This window comes from Lepidothrix coronata, unplaced genomic scaffold (genome assembly GCF_001604755.1).
Source record: "Lepidothrix coronata isolate B3197 unplaced genomic scaffold, Lepidothrix_coronata-1.0 Scaffold86, whole genome shotgun sequence".
In the NCBI taxonomy this organism is placed as follows: Eukaryota; Metazoa; Chordata; class Aves; order Passeriformes; family Pipridae; genus Lepidothrix; species Lepidothrix coronata.
Window position 1 is genome coordinate 36,735 of NW_016690266.1, and position 24,587 is coordinate 61,321.

A 24,587-nucleotide genomic window follows, 5' to 3' on the forward strand; every position below is an offset into this window, starting at 1 on the left:
TCTGCTCTATACTTGTTTCACCCACAGACTTAGTTGATGGTACAAAAACTTGTTACAGGTATTAGCACAGACAAGATAAAATAGCAGAAGGATGATGGCTACAACTATAGCAGAAAAAGACAACACATCATTATTTACCAATTTGTTCATAAATCCATTAACCTATGCTAATTGCTAGAGAGTAAAATGACAGTCATAATGCACCAAACACCAGTAGCCTGAAAAGGTTTGTAAGCTTTAAAAAGCTTTGTAAGCTTTTTGCTACATTGCTTCTCAAAGAGCAAATTTCTCATAATATTTAGTATTTAAATATAATAAAACAGAAAGCAACTCTGATTAAATTTGATGAGAAGCAGAAATTAGAAAACTAAATTCCATACAAGTCAGTTATTTGAGTTTGTGTGCTTCAGAACAGTTTTTAAAAGCTTTTATTTTATTTTTCATTAAAAACAACTGTCATTTTGTTGCAACATCCCATATTTAGTTTCTAAATCACGCAGAGATTGTACTCCAATTGAAAAAAAAATACAGACTCCTCTGTCTCAAAATAAAAATAAAACCCAGGAAATACTCACTTTTGCATTGCAGTCACAAGAGAGCTAGCATATACTAGCTTCAATAATGTGATATGGTACACTGAAAATAACTCAGTATTTGAAAACAGCTCGGGTGGAGGAATAAACAATTCCATAGCAATTGAGTAGCAGAGTGCTTGAGCAACCTCTGCAATTAAAGCAAATCTGAGCAGTGCAGAAGAGATGCAGTATCAAATAGAGCTTATAAACAACCCGGGTCATGTGAATTCCACTAAAATTCCTCTTGGTGGGAGCAAGACAGCAACGTAAGTTTCTTAAATATAGATTTAATTTTCACATTTCCCATGTCCTGCAAGGACATCTACAATTAGATGGCAAAACCCTGTGCCCAAGTGTGTAGGAACAGGAATCTAAACTAGGTTACTAGCTACCAGCCCATTACACAGGAAAATACTGTCAGGTCATCTGCACATTCAGGAGCTTCAAATGGTGTCAGTGGGAAAAGCTAGGTATTATGTGCTTTTTGCACACTAGTGAAGCCATTGGATTTAGGTCCCTGTTTTATAGCGAAGAAACTTTGGTCAATGCTTCTATGACATGCCTCAGAGATCTGTGATTTCTGGTCAATGACTGAACTGGAAATTAATGATGCACGGCACCTCTTCAAGGCCGTGTTACAGTAACTATCCATTTTTCTCTGCATGAGACAGTCAATAAACATTTCTGTCTTCTTCTGTCAACATACAGATATGTAGGTTGGACTGCATGAAACACACATGGAAAATACTGTTCTGTGCCAACATTAACTCAGAAAATATCAGTATGGTGAGAGCTGTAAAGTAACTTGGCAGAGGTTCAAAATGCCTACCCAGCATTAGTGAAGCAGGGCTGAACTGGGCACTCAGGGGAAGGGATTTGGACAAAAAATTAGTTGTTTCTCCATTGCTCACTTTATACATAGAGTAACTGAATTTTCTTTTCATCTGTGGTGCAACTAACCTTCAGTCTCACCAAGTTAAATCTTACATTGCCTTTTTACTTCAGCCCAACTTGGCTGTGAGGGCCTGTGGCACCCTTGGGCCCCAAGCCTGAGGAATGAAGGCAGCACCTTTCATAACCCAGAGTTTCAGAGAAATCTTATTTAGGTCTTAAAAATAGCTAATGGCAATTTGATTTACATAAACTAAAAGCGGAATTTTTGGCTTCTCTTAGGAAAAAAAGATTAATTTTTCCTTGAAATGTTTGGTCAGAGGCTTCACTGACAACGTAAGTCATGTTGTTCCAACACACTAAGTACTTGCACTCACTGTGCAGAAAATGTCTTGGATCTTGCAGCAGCCAGGAGCAGAGCAGCATGAGCCTTCTGGGAAATGAATGGGACTAAGGGAACTGGCTTGGATAGCCTCTTTGACCCTAAAAGCATCCCAGGGACCAAAGAGGTCAGGAGAAGTACAGTCACCAGATCACAGCTGCTATCCAGCCCTCTTATTTCTGTAATTAAAAGAACATCTCTGACTTGATCAGCTTCCTTAGCAATTGAGTTCTTCACTTAGCAAGTGGCAAGTTTTATACTTGGGACAAAACAATCTGACATGAAATTAAGATTTTGAAACATTTGACATTAATCAATGCCATGTTTCATATTATTTCCATAGAATGGAAATCAACAGAAAATTGGAAGCATTTACTGGCATAGTTACATATCATCTAAACTGGACACATCAAGTTTAATGGTTTAATGACATTTTCTTAAAATGGTGTTTGCAGACTTGGATTTTCTGACAAGATTGTTTATTAAAGAGTAAATAATGGAACTGCATGTTAATCACTTGGCCACTGACTCATAATTTTTTCATGGTAATTAATACTTAGAATTCCCCCCACTAGGAAAAGAATATATTAACATGATAAGGAGTCCTGTCTAACACATTTACTTTCATGTTCCAGAGATGCCACTGGGCAGCCTTGTATTCAAGTACCAATAACGCTAAAAATTCAGATCAGGGAAGATAACAGTGCAACCTTCCAGAGGACTTGATCTGGACAGTGTCACTGGTGACATTTTATTCAGAACCATCAGCAAGAGAAGTTACTTTACCAAAAATGTGTTTGACGTGAAATCAAACATTTTATATAGTAGCAGATATAAAAGATTTAAATCAGCAAGGTACCAAATACTGCTAAATAACTCGAAGGTGTGTGGAGAAAGTCATTTTCTTTGATGTAACTTTAACTGAATAGAAGAACTTACATTTGTGCAATCAACCTCTGTGCTGGGTCATCCCTTCAATGTATGTGGTCTGGATACCAGAACAGTGGGTTTAACAAGTGTTACTCAGATGAGAGAATCCAGGATATCCTGTTAAGTTTTCATACCAATGATTATGACAGGTGATAATTGCCATTTCTTAATATTTACTGAAAGTAGTGCTGTGAATTAGCCCTACAAAAAAAACACTGGGCATTTCTTTCCAAACACTTTAATCCAATGCTTGGATTTAGGAGGGTTATTTTCTAAAGCATTAAAGCCATTTTTTTTTCTCAGTAGCAATAATTGGGATACAGTTTCTTCCTACTATAGTAAAGTTATGTTGCAGGGCTTAGCCGTGGTAAAGTTTAAAAAAATAGCATCTGCCTTCTGTAATGTGCCTTTTTCATCAGCAAACCTTGAAAAAAGCCTTTAAAAATATGCTTTTGGAAATTATTGGGATGTCAGTTAAAATAATCTGTAGTATTTTCGATATTGCATTTGAGCTAATGATAAGACTGAGAATCATGAAAGCTGAGTTCTAGATCTACAAATGAATGTGCCTGATCATGGGCTAATTTTGGTCCCCAGCTTAAGACACATTAAGGACAACAACATATTTGGAAGTGTGGAGTAGTAATAGTTTTTTTTGAAAAAGAATATTTATTTATAAACCTTGAAATCTTTATTTACTCTTAAAAATCTCAAGCAGCACTTTGATTTTTCCACAGTCTGTTGTGACAAAAACATTTATTTAATAGGCACTGAACATTTTGCAAGTGGCTTTGGTAATTGCAATGAGCCCTTCCCTTTAAGCTTACTTTGAAGTAACTTCTAATTTCAAAGGGAACTGGACACGTAAATCCCTTTACAGCAGTTTCAAAGCTCCCTACAGAAATGTTCAAGTGGTGAGAATTTTTGGCTCAGTGTTTCTGCTGCAGGGCTGTGTCAAACTAGAAGACCCTTATATTACCCACTGATTGTTCTGGCATAGCACAGAGAATGCAATATGGTAAATAATGAAAGGTTCCAATTTTCCACTGCCTCTTTTAGTCTTTTATATCTGCACAGAAGAAACTTGACACTTTATTATTCTAACTCAGTAACTTTTGACATCCACCTAGAGAAGACACAAGTGGCAAAGCCCAAGTCAGTACAGTCAGTGCAGAATGAACCAGCTCCAGAAGTGCCCTTCCTCTCTTCTTCCTTAGGATTTTTCACCCAGATTCAAAGGTGGATCTGTTGGTTATCCTCAGAAACTTTGCTATTTATTCTATTTATCATTGGAGAGTTGCATAATTATTAATAAATTCTGGTGACAGAATACTATTTGTAAGCAAAAAGAAATACATTGTAATTTTCCTAATTTGCATGGGAGCAATCTTGCTGCATGTAAAACTGCAAGCATCCATTCAGAGATATTGTTAATCACTGAATGATACAAAGCTGCCTTCAGAGATGCTCTTCTGAGAATAACTGTTTATTTTACACCAGAATCCAGTATATAGTGCATATCAAAACAAGTAATACCCAAAATTCTACTTACTATTGGATTACAATACCCAAGCTTCCAGTAGTAAAATTATGTTGTCAGAATGAACTGGGTCAGCAACTCTTCTCACAGCGAGACAAATTCTACAGGTTAAAATACTGACAAAATTCACCATTCTCCACAAAAAAGAAATGTATTGATCTTTGCTTTCAGGAACCTAAAGTTAATTACTTTCCTGAAGATTCCTACTGGGGTAAAAAAACAAGGATCACTTATAATTTATCTGAAGAGAGAAAAGGCTGACATATCTGCTAACCATGAAATTTGACTTGCACTTCCTTACAGAAAGAGGAAAACATGGATCTTTTCTCCTGAAAACCATTTATAAAAGTGACAGAGAGTATATACCTTCTGTACCCCATAGAGTATATACTGTTGTGACTGAATTCACTATCCAAAATTCGGAATTCATTCAGTGGCAGTTTTAGGAATTTTTGTTCTCTATTTCTTCAATACCGTTCCGTACACTCTACTTGCCGTTAGGACTGTTGGTGACTTGACATGGCAACAAAGGTTAGAAGGGATTAGAGTAAAAATGTATCTCCTTATTAGATTGGGACATCTTAATTCACAGCCATTCTCTATTAACCCTCTTTTCAAGAGAAATACAGTGAAGATGCACAAATTTCTGACTTGTTAAGCCCATCCTCTTTCAGGTAAGAAAATTTACAATCTCTACATCTGATAAGGATTTCAGTATAAATTGAAACTGGATCAGTTTTGTGTATTTTGCCCCTGACAAATGTACAAATAAAACACTCAGGCAGACAAATACCCACTCTCCTCAGGGACTGAGATGTTAAAAATCACCTGTGAAATCTCTGCAGCCAAATCCTTTTAAAATTAAATATATATTTTTCAAAAGTTTTCCAAAAATTCTTCCAAAGCCCAGTTTCCTAACATTCTCTCTGGTTACCTTGATCTTTTCTGTGCAACAGGAAAGATGGTTTATAGGCATTTTGAAAGAGCTTATGAGAAGTTCAAGAACTTGAAACACTGGTATAACATGCTATGGAGCAACCTTAAGAAAACCATTCCCCATTATTTCAACCTTCTTTTCCCAATCATTTCTGCAGCCAGAGTAGCAAGCTTCTGTTTTGCTACCTATGTCCAATTTCCACTAAAATCAAAAGCAAAACAAGCAGGATGTGGATCAGGTCATACATCTGCATATTTAGACTGAATTTCCAACTTACACTTTCCCCTGGGAAAGCTGCAATTGATAACACTGCTGGCAGGATCAGAGGAAATGTGTGTGTTTGTGTGCATAGAAAACACTATTCAAAACACTATCCCGTGGAGATTTAAACAGCTTTAATATTTTCCTTTCTATTGATGTTCAAGAACAAAATGATTGTTCCTAATTGCTATCATTTACAGCATTTGAAGCTCAGATGCAGAAGTGGAGCATGTCAGCGTGACCCTTCCCACACCTCCACTCATTAGTGGCTGGAGTGAGAGTTATAATACTCAGCCAGCAACTCAAAAATAGCTGTAGCACAGGGCATAGATCTATGTAAGTGACAATTTCAGAAGCACAGTTATTACCTGTGATCATCAATTAGTACAAAACTGCACTGGGTCCTGCTGAAAGCAGCTGAAACCCTTCATGCGGGAAGATCAGATCATAGCTTTTTATTTTTTGACAGAGCTGGATAAAATATTTCATGTTTTCATTAAACCATGTCTACATTTTTTTAGGGACTCACATGGTGGACATCTTAGATAAACAACTTTCAAAGTCCAGTTTTGATTTAAGAGATATTTGTATCCCCTGTCCACCTAATTTCAAAAATAGTAGTGGTATTAGGAATTTCTAAACTGACATTAATGTGCTGCCTTTACCATTTAAAGTTTCCTCTTAATCAAATGCATGTTTGCAGAGTCACAAACATGGGAATTTATAGCTAACTTGTTATTTCAGAAAGCATTAAAAGCAAGTTAAGCGTTTGGGCTTAAAACAAAGAATGCAAAATTCCCCAAACCACTCCATGGTCATGGAAAAAAAGGACAGATTATGCTACAGCACATTTCAGCCAAGATGCCTTGCCTACCAGTGGTAAAACGCTATATTGTCTACACAGGACACAACACGACTTGAAGCAAACTACTCGAGTATTTCTGTGCTTTTTGGGAGGCAGCCAAAAATAAATTGGTGTCACAAGTTTATTGCACCATTATGAAAAACTGAGAGCAGAGCGGGCTTGGTTTGAACTCACAGTTTCAGCTCTTACTTCTAATCCCCACATGGCAAAACCTCATTTCATGTGACTTATGTGCAAGGGCTAAAGAAACAGCACAAGCTTCTGATACTGTGTCTGCATACAGAAGGGAATGACCACAGAATCCCAAAGCACTTTTCTGTTTCCACTGAAAAGAAATCAGTCCAAATCCAGGTCACTTACTCTCTGTTGGCAGCACCGGGGGAAGTGTGGTCTTAGGTTTCTTGGTCTTCTTGTCAGTAGGCTTTGAGGTCTTTGAGGCATCTGCAATCAAAACAAATAATAAAATACAAACCCTATTTAAAAATTAATAATGAAAAAGCTGTCTAATAAAATGTTTGTTTTGGATCTTTCTGCAAAGTTAGAGGAAATTGCTGTCCTTTAGGTTTTTAAGAAAGATTTTCTGCACAGATTTGCTCATGAATGTCACATTCTGAAAGGAAGAAGGAGTAGAGAGGGAGAAGCCCTATATGAAAGCAGCTGCACTGAGAACCCAAGAAAGCAGCTAGACAAGAGCTGCCATCTAAGCTGATAGGTCTGTTTTAGCTGAATAGGACAAAGTACAATGTGCACAAAGCTGCATTAGGCAGTGCAGGGGAAAGGGAAACATCATTTCTTCCAAAACAATCCCTTGCCATGCAATTCTTCTATTCCATTGTCTATATAATCTATACCTATTTACCCATTTGGAGAAGTAGCATTTCCTCCATATGTTTAAATCTTTCTAAGAAAATACTGTTACACGTTAGTTCATTCCTAAATAAAAATGGCAAAAAGGCATCACAGGACTGAGGTTTGATGGTTTTTATTATTTTCACAATTGCACAGCTCATATCCAGAAACTGGCTCATCACTGCAGGCTACACTGACACTTAAGAGAGACAATAAAGCTCCCTTCCACGTGTCTCCCTTATGACATGGACACATTAATAGAAGGTGCAACTGTTTTTCAGCAAGGCTATTCCAGGTTGAGCACAATCAGAAGGCTGGAGCACCTCTCCTACGAAGACAGACTGAGAGGGTTGGGGTTGTTCAGCCTGGAGAAGAGAAGGCTCTGGGGAGACTTGAAAGCCCCTTCCAGTACCTAAAGGGGCTACAGGAGAGCTGGAGAGGGACTTTTTACAGAGGTCTGTAGTGACAGTACAGATGGAAATGGCCTTAAGATGAAGGATGGAAGGTCAAATTTAGATATTAGGAAGAAAGTTTTTACTGTGAGGGTGATGAGGCACGGGAACAGGTTGCCCAAAGAGGTTGTCGTCTTCCTGGAGGTGTTCAAGACCAGGCTGGATGGGGCTTTGAGCAACCTGGTCTAGTGGAAGATGTCCCTGCCCATGGCAGGGGGTTGGAACAAGATGATCTTTAGGTCCCTTCCAACACAAACCATTCTAGTTTCTATGATTCTGTAATGCAAATCCTAACAAGCTTCACTTGATATTCAGCTTTCAGAGGATTTGTGAGTGAGAGAGCTGTTTGAAATTTGGTTACCAGAGAAAAGATGACATAAATGTTATGGAATCAGCTATTTCAGTCACCCACTTATAGGTACTAGAGCGTGAAAATTCATCTAAGTTTCCTAAAAAGTTAAAAAGGGAAGACAGAATCTCCTAACAAACAATTCAGAGCAGGAGGCTGTGTGAGATCTCAGTTCAGACACTTGGATTCCACAGATTTGACAACTGAAGTCAAACGTTCCTCCAATCTTACGTAAGTCCATGGTGCCAAAAGGAATATAATGATAATTATGGCTACTTGTTGAGTCTAAAAACCAGCATCTGGGATCCTAACAGCAGACTGAAGAAGGGAGAAATTTTAGTTGTTTTTTTAGATCACAATTCTAATTTAAAAATAACAGTCATCCCCTCTGCCAGTCAGACACAGGATATCAAATGGCGCCTTTCCTAAATAAGCTGGAGTTTGCTGTGGTGCCATTCCTCAAAAAACTCTTCTCAGTAGCATGCCAGGAGAGAATGAAAAAGACAGATGAGGCAGCCACTGTCAAGGTAAGGAATGTGGTCATTCTGGTGCCCAACATTATGTGAGCAATGAGCTCCTAATGCCATGGGTGCCACCACCACAGTGAGCCAGACAGCTGATGTCATGTCATTCGTATCATCAGGCAATGAATACGGCATGAGCTGACAGCCTCCCATGATCAAGATTTTGCAAGCCAAAGTCTACCTTGCAGCCTCCTAGAGCATGCATTGTCCAGCAGGAAACTGGAAGTGGGAAGTATGCTAAGGGAGGCTTCAGGAAGAAAAGAATGTACTTGAAGGAGATCAGACGACAAAGGAAAAATACGTAGGTGACTGAGATATTTAAAAGATGCTAAGGCAGCTCTAGAGAACTGCTGTATGCTAAGCACTTGATGATCTGATCCTTTACCACTCTGCATCTGTGGTAGTTAAGGTGTTGCAGGGTATGAGATTTTGCTTAAAGCATCTTGATAGTCTTCTTTGATCTTCAGCGCTGGTAAAATTTATTACTTTAAATTATAGAAATATAAACAATAGCTTATCAAATATCTAATACAGATTACGCTGTGACCATGGTATCACAGAAGGTGCCATTACAGGAGCCAACATAATTAATTGTAATTTTATGTCTAATCAACTCCCTTTTCAGCTACATGAAGACCGAACTTTAGTGAGGATTTGTGGGACCATATTCTTACCTCATGTCATGTAACATTAGGAAAACAAATAATAGTTTTCTTTTCTAGACCTCCTGCCCCAAATACCACATCTGCAACACAGTTGTGAGGGTTTAGTACCCAAGTTCTATATTATTAGGTTTGCTGTTTAGTTTTGTATTCTTTTTAGTCACAATGGAAAGTCTCAAAAGTATTTAAGGATGAGCTCACCAGAAGGTGAGCTGGTAAGAAGCACATTTGGTTACTTTAAGCCCCTTAAATAACTTAAACTCCATGGCAGTTTTACAAGTCTGAGTCTCACTCAACCTCACAATAAAATACTTGCCCAAGGCCAAGACTTTTTGGCAAGAGTAGAGTGTCATCAGCATGACCAAGGCTGAAAATGAGTACCTCCATGTTCCAAGACTATGGCATACAAGGATGGTTGAGCTGCTAATTTGTTTATTTTTGCTCACTTCCACTAGAAAACCAAATGACCAAACATCAGTGAATGCAAAGAATTGGAAAGTTCTAGGCCGAGAAACGTGCCCTACACAGTCCTGAGGCAGACTGATACCCAGGGTCTCACACTGAATTCTTACATGCTCTCAGAGGATACATTCAACTCAGAAACAAATCATACAGGTTCAACTGACTGCTCTAAAAACCTTGTAGTGATACAGTGGGCAGCAGGAGGATGTAGATTACTCCACAAAGCAACGAGAGCCCTTGGTTCTGTACTGTCTCTCTGCTCATGCCTCTTTATGGTAGACATTGAATTATCTATTGACCAAAAAGTGCAGAAGGGAAGGGGGCAGAGTTCTTTCTTTTTTGCGTAAGTGGTTCCTAAAGGCTGGTATTGGGAAATAAGGGAGGGGGAGGAGGAAGTTCTGAGGAAGGGTTTTCCTGTATCCAGCGCAATACTTACCTTCTACCACCACTTTGCAAGCACATTCAGCTTTTCCTGCTGAGTTCTCAGCTATACACTTGTATTCGCCCCCATCTTCAGGCATGGCCTTCTCAATGGTAAGTGAGCAGAGTGTCCCTGGTACAAAGGAGGGAGAGATCAAATGTTACATTGCAGTTCACAGAAACCTCAGTGCTATTAAGGAACAGAATGCATCAAGTGAGCCAATCCTTCACTACAGGTGATCTTCACTGCTAGAAAAACCTGTATTGGCCTTAAAAGTTTGACATAAAAATTGGAAGCTTATTAATGCTAAATAAATAAAACCACATTGATAGATAAATTGAATCTTATTGATGTTCCCTACGATACTCAAGGCTGTCCCTGCACCCCTGGACAAGTTAATGGATAAGGGTAGAGAATACCCAGAACAGCACCTCTGCTGCTCTCCTTTGTCTTATAGCACAAACCAGAAGTCCTCACTCAGATGATTTTTTCCAAAAATGCTAGTAGTTTAGGACTGTAAATAAAAGCATTACTGTCAAAGAGCCATGTGCAATATTTTGGTTCAGCCTTATCTCTACCAATCCCGTGAACATCCACATGTAAAAGTAGAACTTCAGCTTAGTGTCTAAGTTTAAAAATGCCACTGAGAGACATAGTCTTTTTACTTGAACTATTTAATAAATAAATGTCTGGTATTGTAAAGCATCCATTACAAAGCCCAATATATCAGTGGCAATCAAATTTGTCACTCTAACAAATCCAGTTCTTTTCAAATTAAAAAGCCAAATTTGACTTAATTGGGTTTGCAGAAACAGGATGCAACATAAGCTCCGTAGTTACCAAGGGAAGCTTGGTATGACCCAAGGGAAATACGTTTCCTCTTAAAAATTAAAACTCTGTGAACCAAAACAGAAGTTGTTCCCAGTAGGTGGGGGATGAGGAAGGGAAACCTAATCCCTTATGTTCACTTGCGTTGCTTGGAACAAAGAGGTACTTTCTTTCCCAGGGTGAACCCCAATTAAAATGCTCCATACTTTCCCCTTCCAAATATCCCCCATTAAGTGAGGGTGAATTGTGGACTTGCCTTCTCCTTCCTCACTGGAAAGCTGTGCCTGTCCACTAAACACAGCCAGAGACATTGTGCTCTTCTACCTTATCTACATCTACCCACTGCTGTTCCCTTGTCCAGAACACCTCCCACCTCCTCCACTTACCTCAGTTGCACTAAAACCTTCTCCCCTTCCTCCATTTACCTTTCTCACAGTCTCTCCTAATTAATGACAAGATTGAATAGTTGTTTGGTTTTTTGTTTTTCAGATACCTACCCTGGTCCCTGAGATCTAGGAAAATTTCCCAGCATCTCTACTTGCCACCTTTCTCTCTATGTTAACTGGAGGCTGCCTTCTACCCTTCCAGAGTGCTTGATCTCAGGTTCCCCATCAAATGTATCCCCCGTGATGTGAGAACCGGCAGAGGCACAGATGATACTGACCCATGAAAATGACCTTAAAAGGTCCTTGAAAAGAACTCCCCTCCATCAGAATAACTTGGGAGTTCACTGATTCCCCTTGGAGACAAACCCAGTTTTGATATAGCAATTATGTTTTTGGCATTGACATCTTCCCTCACTGTAAACCTAGATGTCCTTATTCAAGACAAATCTTATAAAAACACTCAAATGGTTCCCAACAAATCTGGTTTGGCAGAAACACACAAGGGTTGGAAGAAAATTATTTTCCCCCTCTTTATCATCCTCCACAAAATCAAGAAGCTCTAAATAATGACTATTTTCCCCCACAGAAATGATGCAAAAACTATCTCAGAAGAGGACCACTGACCCCTCACTCACATGTGCTGTGCTCAGCCAACCACAGAGTGAAAAGAAAATCCACGTGCCTTCCCTGAGGCAACACTTCTCCATGAGTCAAGCCAAAGCCAAAAATGTCACGAGCTGCAGTTCCATTCCAAATGGAGGAGAGACACTAGAAAAGTATTTTCACAGGCATCTAGCAAATATAAATTCACATGTCTCTGCTGTTTAAAGAGACAGTTGGAGAGCAAGCCAAAGATAGCTTCCAGTCTAAGAATTTGTATAAATATATGCAACGTGATTAGAAAAGTTTGCACATCAAAATCTAAAAATGCTATTGCAAAAGGACATAAACTATGGAACAAAGACACACATATGAAGGAGATGTCTGGCCACCTTCCTTCAGGAAAGGAGTCTGGCCTGTAAGGGCAAGTGAATCATGAAGGGACTGGAATAAAGCAGAATTTACTTTAGTTCCTGCTGGAGAAGCTAAGAAGCCCTTCCTAAGCTTATTGAAGACTAATGTGACAGAAGGTGATTCCTCACCACTCATACTGTAGTGCTGCCCATACAGGAGTATGAGTTAACACCTCAGGGGAAACACTTTGTTATGTGGCACATACAAAACAGAAACATCTCACCCTTACAATACGTCATTTCCCACAGTTATACCAAAATCTAGAAGCAAATCCTAGAGTTTTCTCATGATGATCTTCGACTTGCCATATGCACTCAGTGCTCTGCTGGTTTTGCTTTTAAAGTCTAGCTCTGGACAGTCTGTGTGGCAGAGGTCTTATCAGAGCTCCATTTGGCTTATTGCGCTGGGAGAAGAGTTCTCATGAAATAATGTCAGTTTTAGTCCTTCCAAAATAATATTTATATGTGCTGAACTTTAATAAAGTTATTTTGTGAGAATGAGGATGAAGGAAATCTGTTTCTTTCAAGGGCTGCATCCTTCTTCTGCTAACTTCCACCTCCCTGCACCAATAATCTGTATCCTATTTCCCTCCATGTCTTCGTTCTCCCCAGGAACTACACTGGAACAGCCCATGCAAAGTTCAAGGGGCATTGCTGGGCTTCTTGCTGCCACCAGATACAATCGTAGCAGCCCTCAGTGGAGGAGTGCAGGGAAAATGAGATAATTTGGATCATTCTCCCTTATTTAGCCACTAGTTTCACGAAATTTTAGACTACTAGGACTTGGTATGAAATTGGCCAAATGATCGAGAAGTACTGGCCGTGTTGGACTGGGAGTACAGGGGAAGGCTGAGAGAGAGCATGGCTGTACAAACCTCATTTTCTTAGAAAACCAGAAAAAAACCCCAACAGTGCAAAAAATGCAAAGCTTGGTGAGATATTATAAGGACAGGAAACTCCTCAACAGGCCTATGTTCTGTGATCTAGAGCTACAGTCAATTCCCGGGGCTAGAGGGCCAAATGTCTTTCAATGAAGTATTTGGTATTTCCTCTGCAAAACCCCTTCATGACCTGAAACAAGCTTATTTTCTCATAACTGCTAGAAAGCCCAGACTCGTTATCCCAGTTGGGTATTCTGAAATTCTGGCACTTCAAAAATCCCAGTCAAATAAAAATATTTGCTATCCATTTTGTCCCCCCGACCCTCTACATTTTTGAGAACCAGGCCAAAGACAATTTTTAAACACTGTCACAAAGTGCAGGATTGGACTAAACATGAGTGTTGGAATCTTCCAGTTAGACATTGGAACTGCTGCAGCTCTAGAAAAGATCTTAACACCACAGAAACTGAGAGTGTACTGGGGGCTCTGGTTTAGATACACAAAGCCTTTCCCTTGAATTTTGAGCTATTAAAGGATTCTCTGACTTACTCAAAAATAGTGCAAGGCAGTTTAAAATATCTCCAGGCTTCTGCATTCTTTCCATGAAACTCCACAAAAAGTCAACTTCAGATATAAAACAAATATACAAACCAACAAAAAACCAGCTCCTTAGTCTTGTTCCCTGCACTGGCATCTTGCTGGCCAACCTCCTGACTCCTATCTGTGATGCAGACTGAAATTTATGCCTTTTTATTTTGTATCCCAGGCAATAAAAAATTACTATGGAGTATTTAGGCAATATTAATAAACACTGCTCTATGAGAAATTGTGCCTAGGAGCCATAATAATTTTTAAAGAAACTCATTGGCTTATAGTGTTAATTTCCTAATAAATCTCAAATTGTCTGGGAAAGTGCTAATACGTGCTATATCACAGTCATGTTTAAAAATGGGAAGTGGGTTGACCTGGAAAATATTGACAACAGTTACGACAAAAGCAAAAACAGGGAAAAAACTTGTGACTTTCAGAGAAGAAAAAATGTCAAATGTAATTACTGCTAATTGATAGAGTTTTAAGGAAAACAACGTAAGAAACCTACTTTCATGATTCAATGAGATTAGACATTTAACTGGCAAATATGTTGTGTAAAGGTAATTTTCTTAATCTTTACTGAAATATTTGTGATATATCACATTATAGTGCTTGTAATTATTATATTAATGACATTGATTTAGGAAGAGTTAGAGCTGCCAAAATAAAGATCTCAAGAAGGTGACAATAGGAAATCACCACTCAGTCTGTTTCTAGTGGATCTCCTCTGTGATCAGACTAGAACCAAAGTTATTATGTATTTAATCTTTGATGTAGAAGTATTCATAAAATAACATTGATAAATTTACAGATGCTAGAAAGAATGTTGGAAAGGGAAAAGACAGAAAGAGAGAGAGAAAACAGGGCAGTCCTCATAAAAAATCGTTTACTTGTTAAGCTGAGTCCTATTCACCCAAGGAAAAAAGGGGCTTAAGATAGTGAAAAGAAACGCATCTATGGCAGCAAGGGATGCTGTATATTCCGGTTTTAAGGTTTTATAGAGAAGTACCAAACATGAGTTCCAATGTTGTGAGGTAAGAAAGAAGACCAATGACCTCCAGTAAACACAGCAGTAGGAAGGTGACCTCCATCTCACTGATGCTGATACCAGCATACGGTTCTGCTGCCTATTTTCTAAATAGGATAATAAACCAACAAACAGCAACTGGAGAGGAGATATAAAAAAAACCCCACCAAAATAAAACAACTCTAAGTCTCCAAGGGCTCAGTGAAGTGCATCATGGAGAGAAAGTCAGTAAGAACTTAACTTTTCAAGTTTCAAAAAGAACAGAGAGAGAGAGAGAGGTATCTTGGTCACAGAGTCAAAGCCATTCTATCCAGTTAAAAATAAGTAATTGCTTTGTTTCTTGATTTAAAAACAAAACTCTCACAAGAATAGTTAGACAGTACAATAAATTACCAGTGGCTATAGCAAACGTCTCTCTTATGCTGTATTAAAAACTACACTACATGTATTTCTGGAATAAGAAAGATTAAGACAAAAATGGCAGTGTAAAGAGAAATGTAGCACGTGGCACGTGACAAACATGGAGTTGAGTCAGAACTGATGCTCAGATGATCTTCCTAGCCTTAAACTTTCTGAAGAAGCTTTTTTTTAAGGTGCAAAATTCATCTACTTTCAGCAGTATATAGAGTTGTGTTAATTACACACCAAACTCCTACTCAAAGTTAATTAAAAAGAAAAAAAAATTCATGGCAGATCCTTGTTAGACTGGCAGACACAGACTTGCACAACTGATAGGAAGATTTAGGAGTTATGTTAAGTCACAAGAAAGTTGTTAAGGCATTATTGCTAATAAGATTACCAAATCTTTATGCTGCCAAGACACTTAGGAAGAAAAAAATGCTGTTTTAAAAAGGCAATGCAAAGTCAGGGCATTTTCTAAGCTACACCGTCACTGCTACCTCGGTGTTTATATTAGGCAGTTCTTCTTCAATCTGTATAGTCACATGGCACTTAATGTATCCAAAAAAAGCAAAACAAGCTGACTTAAAAAATGGCAAGTTTGCTTGTTTTGACTTGTTATTCACAGTGCATTTCAGTTGTCCAGTCTGGTACAGATGCTGGCTTGCAAAGCCCTTTTGCTCTTGTCTTATAGAACACTTTTTGTAACCATGCAACAAGTTTCTTGGTGGATTTTCTCTCCAAGAATGAGTCACACAGCAGGACACTATCACAGGGCACTGCTGTGCCAGTGCTATACAACTGTAAACCAAAATGGGTCCTGCTCTAAAGAGTTCATTGTGTGAGGAAACTTGTTCTATTCAGTCCTTATATGTCTAACTCCACTGTAAGGTCTGCTAGAGCCTTCTTAAAAACATTTTTCCAAGCAAAAATTCCCCCCATAACTTCAAACAAAGAACTCTCTCATATTAAAGTCAACTGTCTCTTAACCATGCACCACCTAACCCCTCTATAGAAATGCTCTAATTTATGAGAACCCTCTTTTGTTTGTTTGTTACTAACTAATATTTATTTTGATATTTCATTGGCAAAACCCACATTAATATCTATCCCAGGAATGTAGATAACTGAATTCTGGCAAGTTTAAAAGAAGAAAAACATAAAATCAAACCATTGACAAAATTGTACCATGTCAGACTTGTTTGTAAAAGAGAGGTGGTATAAGAGCTTTGTCATAAAAATGACACTTGAAGCAAAAAAATCACTCATGCCAATCAACTGACAAATACTATTTGGGGAGTTGTTAAAGGAAATAGAAAAACAAGTACTGATGTTCATGATTTCAAAAGGAAGCAAAGCCGTATTAATAGCTGAAATGTAAAATGGAAGGAATGGGACATGATTATTAGATATGTTGTGAATGTGACATTCAGTATAATGCTGCCCAGATTCTGACTTCAAATTGCTAATGTAAACTTAATCCTGGAATCATAGAATACATTGCAAGCCCTGGATTTACTACCAGAATACAGCACAAATACTGTATAAATATGCCTGAGGATGCAGGTCTTTTCTGGAGCAGGGTTTAGTTTTTCTTTTCCCAAAGGTCTCACCAATCAGAGATTATTCTGATCCTGGTGTTTGTATTCAGGCTTCTCCAATGGAGTAGAAGCAGGGCTAATACCCTCCCTTCTCCTGCACTCTAATGGCTAAACCACCTTGGACAGGCACTGCAAACACAGAGGAGACCTGTGAACAGCATTGTTTCTAACAGGTAAAGGGCCTTACTACCAGCCAGGACACACATTCCAAGGAAAGTTATTTTCAGTGAGTGACTGCATAATGGGACATAGTTTTGCACACTTTGCCTGTCCTGTGAACTTGTTTCATGCAAGTACACTTCTAAGTTTGACCTTCCTGGCCAAATATGACACTTGTTTAATCACCTGGGCATGTTCCTGAGACCAGATTTTATGTATTTATCTTTATAATATATTTGGCACCATGAGATGAACAAACTGCTGTCTCTTTTTGCCTTTTTTTTTTCTCTTCTCTCTTTGTGGGCCAGTGGCCCATACTAAGATAAGCTAGTAGTATGATAAGAAGCAGATAGACATGCCTTACTCTAGATACAGGATTTTCCAGTATCCAACTCACTGAAGAACAAGTAAGTTATTATTTTGTGAGATACCTCTGGAAAATCTGAAAAAAAAAACCCCTCTGTGGTCACCAAGAAACATCACGGCTGCACAAAACCAGGTGGTGAAATGGCTAAGAATGGACCAGCTCTGTCCTGTTCCATAGTGGATTTTGTTGCTGAACACAAGAGGAGCAAGATCATACCAAAGAAATAAAAAATGGCTTTGCAAGATCTAAATTCACCAAGGTGAGCTAGGGTCTGTTTGCTCTGAATCCCTCTGCTTCCCCAGAGACTCAACCTTCTTTCAGCTGAGGATGATTCTAGGGGATTATCTCCAGGGCCCATTAAATGCTGCCCCAAGGTTGGCCAAGGGCACTGCTGCTGAAGGACATGACACCTGTGGGTGTGACAAAGCTGCATGTTCAGTGTTTGGTGCAAAAGATGGAAACTGGGATTTTGGCTTTGGGCTGCTGAGTACTGCATCCATTTTTATTGTTGCTCTCTATGCTTGATGCTGCTTCAAACATTATCTATGAGACTAATCCATACAGTTTCCCTATTGAACAGTATTTCCTGATATTCATCCTGGATTTGTTATTTCTCAATTCTAGTCTGTAGCTCCAATTATTCCTTCTCCTCTCTTGGTTTCCTCAACTATGTATGTGTTCCTAATTAGGGAAAAAGCGAAAACTGAATCTCTGTGAAATCTGAAACTTACTTTAAGTAAGTATCATGCATACCTAGTTAATTACTTAACAGTTGGCATGAAAGCATCTTACAGTGGGAAAGCAGCAACTTCTCCAAGTGCCAGAGTTAGCAGGTACTGTCAGGAAAAAAAACACTAAATTGACCATCATGCAATGCACCTCCTCAGCATACCAGAGGGTAAGTAATAAGGTTTAAAAAAAATAGTTCTAATCCTCATTCCATTTCTTTCCATTAAAGGAGAAAACTTACTGCCCTGTGGAATATTTCTTTCTAAGATCCTCTGCAAATACATGCAAAAGAAAGCCCGACTTTGAAGCACTGATAACACTGACTACCTAAGCGTGATACAAGTGTAACAGTGCAGGCACAAGTAGAACATAAGGACAGTTTCTTCACTCCCTGCAAGAAGTTGTCCTGGAACAGTGGATTCCGTGTGCAGTGGTGACCTTTGTTCCCTACCCCAATGGCAAGCACTGCTAATGTGTGACACTCTGGACTGTTGTGCCCAAGAGTCACCTCGTCCAGACAAACTGGGTGGGATAGGTCACACACCCGGCTCAGGCAGGTAGCAGAGCATTCCTGTTACTTCATTGTAAACACAGCTACACTGGATTTTCAGCTCCACAGTACCATTTTATAGAGTGAATATGAATTAAGGGATTATAATGGTCAATTACTCAGATTATTTCAGTCAGGAAAACAGCTTTCTGCAGTACCATAACACTAAAGCTTTGGGATTTTAAAAGGCTCCACCATAGCTCAGAAGCTTTGATACAGACATTATGTCTATCTGATGTACTTTGATAGGAGACATGGAACTTTAGGACGCACAATTTCTTTTTCACTCTGAACAACTCCAAGAAAACTCTTGAAACCCTTACACCCCAGTGTAAGGCAGCTTAATTGGTTGATCCTGTCAGTCCTTTTTACAAGGACAGCGTTTCTACCAGTTAGCTTTTTCTCATGTACATGGCACTTAACCTTATCCTATACAGTCCCCTCTGGTGACAATCATCATCTACTTTTAAAAAAAATAAAATCATGTTACTTCAGACACATGCCAGACACAATGCACCTGCTACCATTTCCCTTTCTCCATCTAATTACTTTGGTATCCCCTAAATGTACTATTTGGGTACCCCCACTCTATCTGAAGGCAATGTTTCTTCTGATTGCATCCTCTTTAGAAGAATGCTTATGTGTCAGTGCTTGGAACACTGCATAAGGATTCACTGGTTGTGCTGAACCATTGTGCATATTAATTTGGTTCTCATTTGGTAACACTAAAAATAGTCTGGACTGAATGAAGAAAGATTCAAAACTAGTGCAGATTCAAAAGAGTGCAGACTCCTGTATGAAGCTATAATTCTTACTGTGAACATGAACTACAATATGCCAGACAGTGTCATTCTTCAGATAATTCCCTCAGTGTTTTATGAAACAAACATGAAGAAGGTTTTTTTGTGCTATCAGTTGTCCTCTCTATTTTTGTCCCAATAACAATTTATTTTGTCTAGATACAATATTAACTTTTGTAAAAAATACACTGGAAAGCAGGTCTCAACTCTGATCTTAACTATGTAACTTGAAGTTGTAGTAATTTCTTTCTATGACACAACCCCTCTTTGCTTCTGTGTTTCTCACTGCAATAAAAAGCCTGAAATATTAAACATACAGAAGAATTAAATTAGAATTTGTAAACCAGCAATAATATTATTATGTTTTCAATGTTCTAAATCCTTAAAGTTCAGTTTAAATAAGCATCATGTACCAGCTCCTTAAACAGCGTTAGCAATGTAAACAGCATTTAAAAATGCAAGAAGTTCAACTTTATAAAAATTACATCTGCAGGCTGTTAAAGGGGAATCTACAAGAAATGTCAAACAATACTGTTCCTTGTGTACTCCACTGACATAACAAGAAAGCTGCATCTGGAAAGAGTTACTGACACAGGACTTACATAAAGTATCACATTACCTTTAACAAACTAAATATTATTAATCAAGAGACAGATATAACAGTGTGCCATCCAGCTGGCTTATAATTCAATTAATTTACCTTCTTGGGAGATGACAATGGACTTCGATGACTTGATGGCTTTGCTGTCTAGAGTCCAGGTGACAGCTGCCGGGGGATCAGAGGAAATCCGACATTGTAAGACCAATTTCTCACCATCTGCAACTTGAGCATCCTGAAGCTTCTCTGTAAAGGAGGGTGCTGTTCCTTTGCTTGCTGGTGGTTTGCTTGCTGGTGCTTTGTTTTCAGCTTTTTTCCCAATTATTCCACCATCAACCACTGCACACCCATGCTCACAGTTTCTGTCGTTCTTCTCCTCTTTTTTTGCTGCTGGTTTGGCAATGGGGGCTTGAGAATTGGGGGTCGCGTTCTGGGCTTCAGAGTTGGCGCGGGCATTTGGTGCTGGGGTGCCAGCGCTGCCATTCTCCGCAGGTGGCTTTTTCTTTGAGCCCAGCACAGACCTGAAATCTGTAACAGCAGGTTTAGGAGGTGGCACCTTCTCTGGCAATGGGGTTTTTGGGGTGCCTTTCTTGGCCAGCACAGAGCGGAAGTCCACCTGCTGAGGACCATGGACTTTCCTCTCCTCCTCTGACAAGGTCTTGGGTTTGACCTGCCGCTGCAGGTTTGCTCGGAAGTCCATTTGCTCGGCTGGGATTTCCTTCAGTTCCTCCTCAGAAAAACTTTTGGTGCTGACTTTCTTGCCTAAAATGTCACGGAAATCAAGTTGCTCAGCTTCCTGCTGCCTCAGGCTTTCCTCTGTGTGTTCCCGAGTTTCCACTCGCCTTTTCAGCACACCTCGGACGTCTTCCTGCTCTTCTTCAGCTACTCTGATTGCACTGCTGTTCTTTTTGAAGCCACTTGTTCTACCAAATGTTAGTTTACCATGATCTCCACCATCTCTTTGCTCTCCAGAGCTGGCTGTTTCCCTCCCACTATGATCCGAAAAAGAAAAGAAAGAGAGAGCCAGGAAAGGGGCTGGTTTAAAAATGTCAGGGAACAATCTCAGAGCAGGAACAAAATGTGTTTATAGAAGGGGAGGTTGATTAGAGGAGCATACTCCATTAGTTTATTGCATCAATGATGACTTCAGGAGCCATATAAGGGCACAAACAAAAAAGATCTTCTCTACTCTGGCTTGGTGCAATGTGCTTAGCTTGTATGATGAAAACAATTTGTTGGGTCACATTTGGGGATTAGGTTGAACAGCAGCCAGCCTGGGTCTGTAAGGGCAGGGAATTAACGGAGCAAAAAATAGAACCCACCCATGCAAGTCCCTGGGAAAAATACTCACTCTCTGAGCATTTCTGCTGTGGAAGCTGAACTCTCCCGCAGCATCAGAGACACCTGGCAGCTGCATTCTCCAACTTGGTTCCTGAAATATTTAAGTGAAATCAGAAAAGCAGAGGTTTCTCCCTCTGTAACTTGCCTAAGTGATTGTGTATTGTACTAAAGCAGCTCAAACCCAGTGTGGCCTCCTGCTTTCCTATGCCCAGCATTGTGGTGGTGGACTGAGTGGATTTGGTCCCCTTATATTTGGAGCCAAGCTATCTCAAACAGCTTTTACTGATTTGTTGCTATCTGCACTGGGAACAGCATACTCCCTGAACAAAAATCAAAGCAATTTACAGCATGAAACAACTGCAAACAAATGAGCTAAAGGAAAATAAATACAAAAGCTGGAAAATCAAGTCAGAGGAAGGGGATATTTTGCAAAGCTGAAAATCTTTCCAACCATGCCTACTGTTTATTTATTCAAACCCAAGCCCTTAAGTTTTCTAATGTTAAGATATTAAAAGCAGGGTCTCATTTCCTTCCCTCCCCCCTGGCCCAACCAATCAGCAAAACCCATCTACATGGATTGCTCCAGCCTGTACATGTTTATATTAAAAAACATAAAAGTGTCACCATATATGGTGCTGAGTACTTATTCTTCCTTTTGCAGAGGAATACCACGGATGCCTTCTGGAAAGGGCTCCCATTAAAGAATTCATTTAAAGTGCTCCCCCCTCCCCTGCAGCTCCCTCCCTCCCGCAGATATATATCATTCTTCCAGCCCCAAACAGCTCTTCTCCGTTTAACACAGGAGATGCCAAAAGCAAAATTTAACTCCCCCAGGGCAGCAGTTGTGTAACTGTTGCCACCACTCCCCTGACTGCTATTAAAAACCCAGACTTGAACTGATTGAGGACTAGAGATCTCTTTTATTAGTGAAAATACTTCTGTCCTTCCCAGTTTAAGTATAAGCTTTTGAATGGACCACAAAGTCCTGGATGATTTTTCTTTTTCGAATAAAAATAATTCCTGCTACTGAAAACATTTCCTGGACATGAGCAAAACACATGTGTGTTGAGGGGGAGGAATGGAAGAGAGGCAGGTTTTCACAGCTGTGTTTTCCTTTAAAAAGACTTGCTAGATAAGAGCACCTTCAAGTTCACTTAGCTCTGAAGTTTAAAACATGGACTCAGGACTGCCTTTCTGTTGGCTTGCCATCAATATGTTGTCCTGCCTGTTTTTAAACTGCATGGAAATACATTCCTAGATATGTTATTGTTTGGGTGATAAAACTATAATTTCACCCATTTGTAACTTGCAGTAAAGACACACTGTAGGCAAGATCATTAACACAGATCACAGAATCACAGATGCAGCACAAAGTTTTGTCTTTATAACAGCAATTAGTGCCATCACCTTTTCAGAGAGATTTCTCTTGCTTTCTATTGTTTTAGAAAAAGAAACAGTGGATCAGCCTAATATGAAAATCAAGCCTTCAACACCACAAAGAAATTGGTGGGTTTGACCAAAGTAACTGGATTGCAAAGTAAAGGCCCTGCTGGTAGGAACATATCTTACTTGACCTTAAGACCATTAATATCAAGAAACCATAGAAATATTTCCAACGCTTTTATATCCAGTAAGTCAGAACATGTACACTAGAAATTATTATTGAAGGCAGTCCATGAGGACAGCAGTGAAAGCCACAACCCTTATTTCCTTCAGTACAAAAAACTAGATAACATCTGAGTACCAAACATAAATTGTCCAAATGGCAGGAGAGGATCCAAGTCAATGCAAAGAGTAGTTAACTGAGCCTCGTACTGGAGACCTGCCATTCTTACTTCCTCTTATGTGTGGCCTCCAGTTGGAAGCAAGAGAAGTAGAAAGAAGGCAAGACAAATGGAAAGATAAATAAAAAGAATAACATGTCATGTCCTCCCAACATACTGATTAGCATCCAATGATGGCAGGGTACCAACATTGCTGAAAACCTGTTGTCTTGAAACAATGCATTTCAAATTGTCCCCTGTCGCCACTATTGAAACTCATGGCTTTTTTTCCTGCTCCTCAGAAGCTTTTAAGAAAAGCAGATACATTCTGAAACTGCTCATTCACCAGTGCTGTAGTGCTGTTAGCAGGTTTTTGGTTTACCAGAAGATTCCTCCTGTTCAGGACTTAAAACCAATCCAAAACTGACAAAGGAGAAGCCATGCATGCTGAAGTATAGACAATTTACAGCATACATCAAATAATGAGGCACCACTGCTCAGCTTCTGTCATGACCATATGGCAAAAATATTTGCCCACAAGAATTGTGTCACCAGTGGGAGAGGTTAAAGTAACAGAGACAGCACTCTCCCAGGAGAGGGATTTAGGGATACTGGATGTGGTCCTGACCACTGTGAAGAATAACAGCATTTCTGCAGGACCCATTTCTGCAATGCATCCTTCCCTCTGCAAATTCTTCACTTATGCAAAGAAGCAAATAAGGAAAGCAAAGTAAACCCTTCTAAAGTAAGCTAAGTAAGCTATTTTTCACAGGGTTTGGAAAATAAAGGAGGGGGTAAGAAAGCCGGAGAGCATTTTGTTCTTTCTATTTTTAAAACCTTGGGAAGCACTTATAAATTACGGTAACGGTGGGACACACAAGTACCTAGATGGAAAAATTATTCACAAGGTAGTTTTTTGGTCTTAGTTATAATTTCCAATTCAAGTGAGTGGCTGTGATTCAAGTGAGTGACTAGACTACTGGATACAAACCTTGAATCTGTGTCTGATTCATCACATCCCTGTTCAAAAGTGTAGCCTCCTCAGGGCAAGTCCTGCTCCCACTGAAATCAAAGTGAGGATTTTAGGAGCAGAGAGAACATACTGTTGTCTTCTGAATTCAGTGGCAGAGTCTATAAAGGTAAGTTAAAAACATTGACCTACCTTGGAGATCACAAAATGGAAAAGGAGAAACAAGCCAAGAAAAATTAAGAAGGACTGGGGGTTTAGATGCTAAATTCAATCAAGAATAATTCTGGAAGCTTGGTAAATATTTTTACATTTATGCAATTTTGGAATCTAGGCAAGGCAGAGATGCATATGGGCACTTAGAAAAGACAGAGCTTTGCAGTACACAAGCACATCTTCAAGTCTTTCACGTCTCTGCTGTTTTGAATCTTGGCAATAAAAATATTACTTGTGCAGCTTGAGCTTCTCCATGTTGGCATTTTATCAG

At 39.3% G+C, this 24,587-nt stretch overlaps 1 protein-coding gene across 1 annotated transcript in view; it reads right to left on the reverse strand.

Annotated features, from left to right (window-relative positions):
- Nucleotides 1-24,587, reverse strand: part of MYLK (myosin light chain kinase) — a gene marked incomplete at its 3' end in the record, with an annotated part of 183,550 nt that overhangs the window by 32,911 nt on the left and 126,052 nt on the right. Inside the window, exons 15-18 of the mRNA XM_017820844.1 lie at nt 21,381-21,461; nt 20,132-21,021; nt 10,116-10,232; nt 6,742-6,822 (exon numbers count right to left, since the gene is read on the reverse strand). Coding sequence (XP_017676333.1) covers nt 6,742-6,822; nt 10,116-10,232; nt 20,132-21,021; nt 21,381-21,461 — 1,169 coding nt within the window. The remainder of the gene's footprint in view (nt 1-6,741; nt 6,823-10,115; nt 10,233-20,131; nt 21,022-21,380; nt 21,462-24,587) is intronic.